General features: G+C 56.1%; 1 protein-coding gene across 1 annotated transcript in view; it reads left to right on the top strand.

Annotated features, from left to right (window-relative positions):
• JPH2 (junctophilin 2) overlaps positions 1-10,478 on the top strand; it is a 63,410-nt gene extending 52,932 nt beyond the window's left edge. The window contains exons 3-6 of the mRNA XM_035006358.1: positions 3,536-3,654; positions 5,792-6,510; positions 7,325-7,419; positions 8,730-10,478. Of these exons, the coding sequence (XP_034862249.1) occupies positions 3,536-3,654; positions 5,792-6,510; positions 7,325-7,405 (919 nt within the window). The 3' untranslated portion in view covers positions 7,406-7,419; positions 8,730-10,478. The remainder of the gene's footprint in view (positions 1-3,535; positions 3,655-5,791; positions 6,511-7,324; positions 7,420-8,729) is intronic.
• The last annotated feature ends 745 nt before the right edge of the window (positions 10,479-11,223 follow it).

The raw sequence follows: 11,223 nt of genomic DNA, 5'->3' as shown, positions 1-11,223 counted from the left end.
CACCACCATCACCTCCACCCACCACCTCCTCCTCCACCACCATCACCACCATCACCACCACCTCCACTCAGTCCCATCCTGGCCTAAACGCTTTCATATGCTGCCTCTTAAATTGTTAGTTTTCACCGCTGCTCCAAGAGGGGAGAATTACGACCTCCATTGTTCAGATGAAGAAACCGGGCACAGAGAGGCAGAGCCATTCACCCACAGTCCTAGAGTCGCCGTGGGGTTGGGACTCGGGTGACGCGGGCAAGGTCATGCAAAAGCGCAGGGTCGGATCCAGGCTTTATTTAAATTTTGTTCATAGCCCACCCTAGCGCCAGCCTTGGCAGAGCCAAAGTTGGAATCCAAAGCTGGGCTCTGGACTAGTCCCTGTGCTGCCCCTCTCCTTATACCTGTGTGTGTGCGTGAGCTTATTTACGTATTCTTTTTTTTTTTTTTTAAGTAAACTCTGCACCCAATGTGGGGCTCGAACTCATGACCCTGAGATCAAGAGTCCCATGCTCTACTGACTAATCCAGCCAGGCGCCCCACATTTGTGTCTTCTTTCCTTCAGTGACAATAATTATGGCAAGGTGGCATTGTGGAGGGCAGGGCTTGGGAAGCAGACGGTTCTGGATCTGACCTCTACTGCTCATTATTGAGGGTATAGCCTGTGGTTCAAGGCACAGACCCTGGAGCCAAGAAGGCCTTCGTTTGAAATCTCGTTCTGCCACTTGCTGACTGTGTAAGGTTGTGTTAGTTCCTTAAAACCTCGTGCCCTGCAGTTCTCATCTGTAAAGAGGGACAGTGGTATCAACATCTGCTACCCAGCGTTACTGGGGGAATCAAATGAGTTCATTTCTGTCAAGCCCATGGCAAGTAGTAAATGCTTTATAAGTGTTAACTGTCATTTTTCATCCTTGAGGAGATACTTCTCTGAGCCTCAGTTTCCCCATGTGTGAAGGATGAACAGGAAGAACCACCTCCCAGGCTGTTCTGAGGATTGAAGGGGATAACGTAGGCAAAAGTCCTCTCCTGTGGAAGGAGCTTAATAAAAGCTCTCTCCCTTATTTCAGGCCCAATTCTATATGCTGGAGACTGAGATACAAAGATACACGTCAACTCCCCAAGGCATTAACTCATCTGCAGCGTGGACCCTGAGTTGACCTTTCAGTTCCCCAAAGGCACCGAACTCTTACTCTCTCTCCTCTCCCTGCCTTGCTGTCCCCACCTCTCCTGTTATGGGTCTAACTTCTGTTTGTCTTCATGTCAGCTTAACTGTCACATTCTCAAAGAAACCTTCCCTGACCCCACCCTGCCACCGACCTGTGTTGCCTTCCTGCTCTACGTGGTCACTGCCTTCTCGACTCTTCCTTCATGGCACTTCTCACAATTGCAATTGAGGACCTTTTATTTAATCACCTTTTATTAAAAACGTTCTGTTGTTTGTTTACCACCTTTCACCCTCACTTGACAGTGAGGACAGGGACGGGGTTTGTCTTACCCACGGGAGTCTCTGTCCTCAGCTCCTGGCCAAGGGTGGCACCTTTCCAGAGTTGTTCAAGCTCACAAACTCTGGAGTCATCTTGCCTGGGTTCAAAATCCTAGCTTCTGCCCTTACGCAGCCTGAGACCCAGGGCAAATTATTTCACCTTTCTGTGCCTCATTTCCTTTTCTGCAAAATCGGGAGAATAGTAAGGACACCATCTTTCCTAAGGCGTGATGATGAGTGCATGAGATAATCTGCATGATTCCTTTAGAACAGTGCCTGGCCCATTCATAACGGGGCTATTATTATTTTAGTAGGCGTTCCTGGCTAGACTAACAGCTGAAACAAACATCCCCCAAATCTCAGGTGCTTAACACCACAAACATGTAAGGTTTGCTTAAATGTTCCACACTGACTATTTAAATGTAATGCCTAAATGTTCCACATTCCAGTGTGGGAACTTTGCACTATGCAACAATCATTTCTGGACCCAGGTTCCTTCCGCTGTGTTTCTGTGTCCACGGGGGGGTTCTGTGGATAGAATTCAGGGAGTCTGTGAACTTGGATGCTGTTTTAGGTTAGCTGAGCCTGAGCCTGAGGTGGGGATTTTTTTTTTTAATTTAAGATTTTATTTATTTATTTGAGACAGAGAGAGCACAGTTGGGGGAGAGGCAGAGGGAGAGGGAGAAGCAGGATCCCTGCTAAGCAGGGAGCAGGACCCTGGGATCATGACCTGAGCCGAGGGCAGACGCTTAACCAACTGAGCTACCCAAGCGCCCTGAGGTGGGGATTCTTGCTCAGATGATTTTTTTGAAGGGACACTCTCGGGAGAGAAGGAGAGTGACAGAAGCAGGGTAGGGCCGGGAAGTAACCAAGCAAGGGTGTGATCTTACCTGCAGTCCTTCTTCAGCCTGGCCCCACGGTGGGGGTTCTGTAGCCTGGCTTGTACCACAGTGCTGGTTCTTCCTGGGGCAAGAGGGGGACTAGTGGGTGTCATCAGGCATTAGTTGTGGGCTACTTGGTTGGAGTGGGGGCGTGGCTTCTGTGGGTGCCGGTCTCTGGGATAGCAGTGAGCATTAGCAGCCTATACAGGAGCTAGGGGTGGGTGCATTTGCCCAGCAAAGTGTTCTGGGCAGGGCACCCAAAGTGTCTTCAACAGATGGAAAAACTATCTTATTTTTACTAACCTATTACTGAAATTTAGCATTTGCTTCAATTATGGAGGTAGGCAATAAACCATAGTAGTATTAGAAACATCTGTGGCTTGGTCACCAGTGGAAATTACATACTTTCATGTCACATTATTATTGTTGCAGATATCTTTTTTTATAAAGATTTTATTTTTTTAAATAATCTCCACAACCAACACGGGGCCCGAACTCATAACCCCAAGATCAAGAGCTTCACGCTGCCCCGCCTGAGCCAGCTAGGCGCCCCTATTGTGGATATCTTTGAAATACCCTTTCTGCTAATCTGTACTTTAAAATTATTGTGGTTAGTTCACTTGCTAGATATTTTGTTCAATACGTTAATGAAGAAAATGCATTATATTACAGATTCGTTCCTGTAGTATTTTGGAAACAGTGTGTCAATATAATTGCATCCCTATGTAATCCTATGTATTTTATGCATTTTAAAATACCATTCTGAGAAGGGGTCCATAAGTGTCACCAGATGCCAAAAGGGTCCGTGACACAAAAGAAGTTCAGTTCCCCATTCTGGGGTGTTGGCCTTCCCTCCGTTCAACCAGCAACAGGGAGAAAGGAGAAGATGTAGAGGATCACACAGGAGGTTTTTATGGGCCAGCATACATCATGTCTTCCCACAGTGCACTGGCCAGGACTCAGTCACCTGACCACACTGACTGCAAGGGAGATGTAGTCCATCTGTGTGCCCGGAAGGAAGAGGGAATGGTCTAGGGAATGCACAGCAGTCTGGTCCACAGGGTTCAATACGTCTTCATTGGCAGCCTGAGTGAATGAATGCTGTGTCCGGCGTGTCTTTGGTGGGCAGAGGTCTGGTTTTCTGGAGGGATCCTGAGTCTCTACCATGTTGTCTCTTCAGGACAAGCCACGCCAAGGCCAAAGCTGAGGCAGCGGAACAGGCCGCCCTCGCTGCCAACCAGGAGTCCAACATTGCCCGCACTTTGGCCAGGGAGCTGGCTCCGGATTTCTACCAGCCAGGTAGGGCCAGCCTGGGAGGGGATGGGCAGGACAGGGTGAGGGCAGGCCCCCCAGGGTTGGACCACTTTTCTTTTTGTTTGGTTGCTGGAAAGCTGAGGTGCCCAAGTGAGTTCACAAATGTCTGTGAGTTCAAGCAACTAGGGGGCGGGTATGGTGAAAGCTTGGGTGAGAAGCTTGGGAGCGACACTAGGGGACTCATGCTGAGATGGTGGTGGGGGCATCAGAGGCTGCTGGTGGCAGACTGGACCCACCCCAGACTGCACACAGGGCTGACAGTTGAGCTGATGAAGCTTAGCAAATGGAGAAGTCTCTGTGGATGAGGAGGTAAAAAGCCCCGCTGCTCTTGCTCATCACTTTCAGTCTGGCACTGAGTGCTGCCCACGTGTCAGGCACTGTGCTGGGCTCTGCGTACAAAACCTGGATTCTGGGTTCAGAATCTAAAGGAGCAGAGAGTCATGAAGACAGCCTATCAGGGAGTGAGGCACGTTTTCACGTCCTGACTCCGTGGCTAACCAGCTCAGCGACCTTGTTAAGTTCTTTAACTTCTGTAAACCTCAGTTTTCTGATCTGTAAAATGAGAGTAAGAATAATACTTACTTTTGGGGGGTGGGTCCAATGCATGGCAGGTGGGGAACACATGGCCTAGTCCACAGTGAGCTCTTGATAACTCTTGGCTCTTGTCTCACCGTTATGATTAAATTCTGCACAGCATCAGTTCTGTGTGGCTTGAACAGAGGCTTTGGGAGCTCAGGGGGGCACTTCACCCAGTCAGGCAGGGAGATGTCAGCGAAGGCCGCCCTCAGAAGAGGCCGTTTGAGCCAAATCCTGAAGGCTGAACGAGAGTTCACCAGGTCAGTGGGGCTCAAACATGACACAGCCTGCTGGGCCCACCCCAAGTTTCTGATTCAGTAGGTCAGAATGTGCTTTTCTTTTTCTTTTTCTTGCTCTTTTTAAAAAATATTTTTATTTATTATTTATTTTAGAGATGGGGGGCGGGGAGCAGAGGGAGAGGGACAAGCGGACTCCGTGTTGAATACAGAGCCCGACGCGGGGTTTAATCCCAGGACCCCGAGATCATGACCTGAGCCTCCGACTTGGAGGACTAACCGATTGAGCCACGCAGGCGCCCCTGAATGTGCTTCTCTAACAAGGATCAGGCAACGCGGATGCCGCTGGTTTGGGACCACTCACTGCGAATCACGGCCCCACGCGGTGCTATGTGGGCGGCGCAAACCAGGGGGGAGGGAGTGCAGGTGCAAAGGCACAGAAACTTGGAGCCGAGTGGCAGGCTCGGAGGTTAGAAAGCAACACAGGCAGGAACTGGTGGGAAAAGAGGCTGCAGAGCAAGAAGGACCCTGCCTCTGATAGAGACTTGGGGGGGGGGGGGATAGGGGGCGGGGGGGGTCCGGGGGGTGGGAGATTGCTGTTCTCCGCTCTGAAGGGTTTTATGGTAAGTGGCATGATTAGACTTGTGTCTTCTAAATGTTATCCTGGCTGTAGCAGGGACACCACAGGGGACCGGTCCGGGGACGGTGGAGCACAGATGTGTACCTGGGGGCTAGGTTGCCTCCGGGCACAGCGTTCCCCCTGCTGGTCCCAGGAAAAGCGACATTTTGCGACACTTCCCGGCGGGCCTCCACCTTGGGTGGTCATAGCAACAGCTGTCACCATGTGCCAGGCGCTGAGCTGCGCACTTTTCATGCGTTTTTTTCCATTAACCCTTCCGTTAGTATTTATGAAATAGGTACGATTAGGCCATTTTTCTGACAAGGGAATGGAAGGAAACCAGTGTCACGGTGAAGAGCATAAACTCCGGAGCCAGTCGGACTGGGTGCTGGTCCTGGCTCTGCCCTTTGTCAGCTGGGTGACTTTGGGCAAGTGATGTCACCTCTCTGAGCCTCCCTTTCTTCCTCTGGACACATGAGGCCAATAATAGCATGGACCTCAGAGGTAGGGTTGTTAAAGGCTACAATGAGCTCCTCTTTGGAAACTGCTGGACATAGTGCTGGGCCCACGCTAGACGGTAGGAAGGTGCCGGCTGGAGATAAAGCAGGCCGCGCGGCGTTAAGCGGCTCGCCCAGGGCCACCGGTGGTGGGACCCGGGTTCGAGGCCAGCCTCGCTGGTTGTCCCCCGCAGGACCGGAGTATCAGAAGCGCCGGCTGCTGCAGGAGATCCTGGAGAACTCGGAGAGCCTGCTCGAGCCCCCGGAGCGGGGCCCCGGGGCGGCGGGGCCCCCGGCGCGGTCCCGCGAGAGCCCGCAGATGCACGAGCGCGAGCCCCTGGGGCCCGAGGGCGGCCCCCCGTCGCCGACCGGGACGCCCCCGCAGCCCAAGCGGCCCCGCCCGGGGGCGACCAGGGACCGCCTGGCGAGCCCGGGCGCCTGGAACGGGGAGCCGGGCGCCGAGGGCCGCCGGCCGCTCACGCCGTCCGAGGGCGCGGGCCGCCGCAGCCCCGCGCGGCCGGCCGCCGAGCACATGGCCATCGAGGCGCTGCAGCCGCCGCCCGCGCCCGCGCCGGAGCCCGAGGTGGCGCTGTACCGGGGCTACCACAGCTACGCCGTGCGCACCGCGCCGCCCGCGCCGCCGCCCTTCGAGGACGAGCCCGAGGCCCCCGAGGCCCCCGAGGCCCCCGGGCCCGACTCCGCGCCGCCGTCGCCGGCCGCCGCCCCGCCGCGGGCCCCCGAGCTCGCGCCCGGGGCCCCGGCCAAGCTGGAGCCCAAGCCCATCGTCCCCAAAGCCGAGCCCAAGGCCAAGGCCCGCAAGACGGAGGCCCGAGGGCTGAGCAAGGCGGGGGCCAAGAAGAAGGCTCGGAAGGAGACGGCGCAGGCCGCCGAGGCCGCCGTGGAGGTGGACGAGGTGAGGCTGGGGGCGGGAGGACGTGTCCCAGCTCGGGTCCCCCGGGGCTGGTTGGGCTCGAGGCGGCATTCCGGGGCGGATGACTTGGGCGTGCGGAGGGTGATGGCACAGGATGGAGCAGGGGAAAACCCCGCAGGGATGTGGGCTTAGTCAAGGGTAGCCTGAGCAGGACTTGGTAGCCTAAATCACTGTGCAGAGTCCGCCCACCTTGGGGCAGGGGGCAGGCCTTTGTGCCTGCGACCAGGTCAGCAGGGGCAGTGCTTTGGAGAAGGGGGTGCTGGGAGCCCTAAGCAGGTTGGCGGCGCGGTGGGGGGGGGGGGGTAGTGAGTGCACCTGGGGAACCAGAGCGATCTGAGCTGAGCACCAGTAGCATCTGCTACAAGGTGTGGTAGCAGGGAAGGCTTCCTGGCAGTGGAGGAAAGACCCAGTGGGGCTTATTAGAGCGGGCTGGGAGCTGGAAACTCAGGGACCGCGAGTGAGGCAAGGTTGTGTGGGACCAATGGATGCCGTCCAGGGGGGGATTAGCAGAAAGGAAGGCATGTTCTGGCTTCCAGGCCCAGCGCTGCCCACTGTGTGTGTTGGGACACATCCTTGCCCCTCTCTGGACCCTGTATGGTTTGGTTAATCATTTCCCAGAATCCTTCCAGCTCTGATGGTCTGCTGTCCAGGTGCTGGATACAGCAGTGAGCAAAACGAGGGGTGCTCTCAGGAGGGTTCTTTCAGAAGTTCCTGCTCCTCTGTCCAGCCTTGTTGGGTCTTGGGTGGGTGGTGTTTCAGAGGCCATGGGAACTCAGCTTCTCTCCACTGCTCCCAGGTCCCCAACACCGTCCTCATCTGCATGGTGATCCTGCTTAACATCGGCCTGGCCATCCTCTTCGTTCACCTCCTGACCTGACCCTTGTCTACCAGGTGCGTCCCCTGGGGGGGGAAGGGGAGGAAGGGGAGCCTGTAGAGAGCTCTGGGCACCAGGGAGATGGAGGAAGGTTGTTATCTACTGGGCATCTGTCCTGTGGCTAATTGAGGCCCGGCCCCCAGCAGAGGCAGGGACGAAGGATTTGTGGATTTGATAGATCATGCCTTCCCCAACACACACACACACCCCTTGTTAGCTCAACGTGTGCAGAGCACCTGCTCCCTGTCAGGTGAGCCCTGGGGGCTTCACTCACTCACTCATTCATCATTCATTCATTCATTTGACCACCATTTACTGAGCAGATGCTCTGCTGGGATCTAGGGATACATCAGGGACCCACTCCTGCCCTAAGAAATGGGGTGAAGATGAGAGTAAACCCTTAACTTACAGCTCATTATGCAGAAGTCGGGCATCCAGAGGTGCGGCAAAACAGCCTCTCCCAGACTCCCACAGTCTCACCTGAGCTTGCCTGAGATGGGCAGACCCTCTTCTCTCGGCCCTCCCTTTCTCTTTTGCCCACTTCAGTCTGTAATCCCTCTGCCCCTGGCCTCCCCATCCCCCAGTCCTCCCTTCCAGAAACCCCCGCTGTCAGTCAGTCAGTGTCCCATGCTGGAGCTGGGAGGGCTTGGTAAGACTGGTGAAAAAGAGCTGGGCTGGGCTATGCTGGGCTGAAGGAGAGTGGCTCTCATGGGTCTCAGGGTGAAGTATCCACAAGACAAAATCTTTTCCCTGTTAGGACCAGCCTTCACACCATAAATCCTGTGCTTGGTGATGCTAACAGTTTCTGCGACCTGCCCTGCCCCCAACCAAAGACCCCCGCCCCCCTCCTCAATCCCAGCTTAGTGTGGGTTGGAGGTTCCTACTCAGTCCCAGGACAGGAGAAGAACTCCCTGTGCAGTCACCCAATAAATAGCCAGTGACAATATTAGCCTGGTAGGTGGTGTCCTGGGGGTGAGCGCTGGGCTCTGCTGGGTCCTCTGTTTCACAGGGGATCTGGGTGTGTTGGCTGCAGGAACTGACACTTTATGACCCGAAGGATGGAAGCGTGAACGAAATGACAGGAGGAGGAGGGCTGGGAAGAGAGTACCAGGCACAGGGACAGCAAGGCTGGGAGAGGCCTCACGGCCTTGACTCTGAACCTGTTGAGTCAGAGCCCAGGGGCAGGGTTGCCCCGGAGGCTGGGAGAGGTGGGTCCTGGCCCCAGAGAACATCAAGCCTGAGGCTTGAACCCCGCCTCAAACCTGGCTCAGCCTCTTCCTTTCTCCCTCCCTCCCTCTCACCTGAGCCTCTCGCTGTCTCTCTGCAGAGCCAGCAGTCCCTGCTGAGGATGTGAGGACCCATCTTTCTGCATTACCAGGCAGGGTGGCCAAGGAGGACTGAACTCTGGACCTGGAGCCCTGGGGTCCAGCTCGCATCCACACCACATCCGTTGAAGGAGGCCTCCCGTGGCCCTGCGCTGGGTGGCAGTGGCGCCCAGAGGAATGGAATGTGCTGGGGATCCTCCGGGAGCTCTGGGCCCGGCGGTAGGGGGAGCCTCAAAGGAAGAGCCCTGGTCTCTTGAGCGCACCTTTCCCTCATCCTCATCCATTCCCTCACCTTGCTGCTAGGGTCCCCCTACCCTGAGCTTTTGTGTGTTTTGGGAGACGTCACTAAACCAAGGTAGTAATACGAACTCCCAGCCCCTTTCCTTGCACCCCTGCCCTGATTTACTTTAACCGTCTGGCTGTGGGGGGAGTGACAGATCCCCGAGGCGGGCGAGCCAGGGAGCCCCCCCGCCCCCCCGATGGGGCAGAGGCCCTGCCTTTCGTGGGCTTCGCGCAGCACACGCTCTGTCCCTTGCTTACAGATGTTCTGGATGACAATAGAGGCAATGGACATGCTTAGTTTGAAAATCCCAGGACACAGTGCTCCTGCCTCCTCCCACCGGTTCAGTCAGCTTCCCTCCTGGACCAGTAGAAGAGGTGGAGATGCGAGGCACTGGAGCCTGGGGTGGGAAGAAGGGCCAAGGGGCAGGTGGGATGGCCCCTGTCTTTGAGTGTGCCTGAGCCCGAGGCTGCCTCGCACCTGGGGCTTCCAGTGGGCCCAGGGCGCTAAAGGGCCACCCCGCAGGAGCCCCGGGGCTGCCAGAATAACACCGGGATGTCCTCCGAATTGGTCTGTCCGTTTCCCTCACCAGGGCCCACTGCAGCCTCAAGGGAGAATGAGCATGGAAACCCTTGGAAGCCCAGGCAGATTTCTCTGGGGACAGACTCTCAGGCAGGTGCTGAAGACAGGCTATTTGTCAACCATCATTTCCCAGGGAGAGAAGAGCAAGTCTGAGGTCCCCAGTGGGTGCAGTCTGTTGGATAATGAGCCCCTTGGCTTGCTTGGCAGAAGATGGTATTTGCATGTAGCTCATTACAGATGTTTCGTATCACACTGGATCTCCAGTCCCTTGTGCTTGCTGGGCTGGGTGGAGGCTGAGGGCTCACGGTCCCGTGAACCTGGGAGGACAGAGGAAAGGGCTTCTAGGCCCCTTCAAACCCAGGGGAGGTTGTGGCAATGGCATCCAAGCAGAACCGTGGGCATGCTGCTCTCCTGCTTATTTCTGTGGACCTTGGGGGCTTTGGTGTTGTGATCCAGCTCTGCAACCTGGAGTCTGTTCCTGATGAGGTTGGCCTCGCCTTTCCCCCTCGGTACTTGGGCACCTTCCTCCAGCTCCACGCGTGCTGTCTCAAGTGCCGCTGGGGCCTCATGGTGGAGCTGGAACCTTGGACTGCGTTTCTGTGGCGAGGAGCCTGCGGATTCTCCCGTCCTCAGCCAGCCCGTGGCTCTGCGTCTGTGTTTGGGCTTTTCTGGACTCCGAGGGAAGGACAGGGCTGGGCTGGGGGCACTGCTCAGGGCTGGTGGGCCCCAGGCCTCGGCTCTGAGAGCATTGTCCAGGTTTGGGGCTGGCCCAGTGCTGGAGATAAGCCTCTGGGTACCAGAGCTCCCGGGCCTAGGGTTAGGGCTGGTGCTTGGGGTAGGGTTCTGGATGCTGCCGTCTGTACAATAATAAACCTGCATCTGCTCGTGGGCTCTGGAGGAGCTGCAGGGTCTGCTTGTGGGCCCAGCCTGAGGGACTGGCCGAAGCGGGCAAGAGAGGCTGGGGGCCCTGTCTTTTTCTTACAGTTCCCATCAAACCTCTTCGGGGCAGCCAAAGGGCTTCAGTTCGGCTAAGGCGGATCAAAGACCTTCTAAGGCAAACCCTGGATTTCTAAAGCAGACTTCCAGAACCTTCCCTGAGCAGCACGTGTTAGAGGAAAGAGCCTGCCCTTTGAGGTTAGGTCCTCCTGGCCTCCTGTCCTGCTCAGCCACTTATGTCTCTTCTGACCCTCAGTTTCCCCATTTCTAAACAGGGAAAATAATAGTACCTCCCTCCCTCCTGAGACTGTAGTGGGGATTCCAAGAAGTGTCGATGCTCGTGGAGGAAAGCCCGGCTGAAGAAGGAGTGGAGACATGGAGACTTGGATCATGATTGCCAAACACCCCAGTACCTCTTGCATTTTGGTTGAGGACCCCAGAAGCCGCAAAAGCGTGGAGACGACCCAGGTCCCAGTTAGATAGTCACAGAACGTCTCAGAGGGGGACCCAGTTGCCACCTTCCTTCTCTACAGAGGCCCAGAGAGGAGAGATTTGCCAGGGGTCACACAGCAAGTCAGCGGCAGGAAAGCAGTTGTCCCAACTCGTGTGTGAAGAAGCACTTCCGTGAAGGTTCTCCCGAAGCCGGCTGCCCCGTGGGACAGTTGGAGGGGCGGGTCCCTTTCCCCTCCTCCTCACCC

This window comes from Mirounga leonina, unplaced genomic scaffold (assembly GCF_011800145.1).
Source record: "Mirounga leonina isolate KUSES-001 unplaced genomic scaffold, KU_Mleo_1.0 Mir_150, whole genome shotgun sequence".
NCBI classification, from domain to species: domain Eukaryota; kingdom Metazoa; phylum Chordata; class Mammalia; order Carnivora; family Phocidae; genus Mirounga; species Mirounga leonina.
This window is presented reverse-complemented; position numbering and strand designations above follow the sequence as displayed.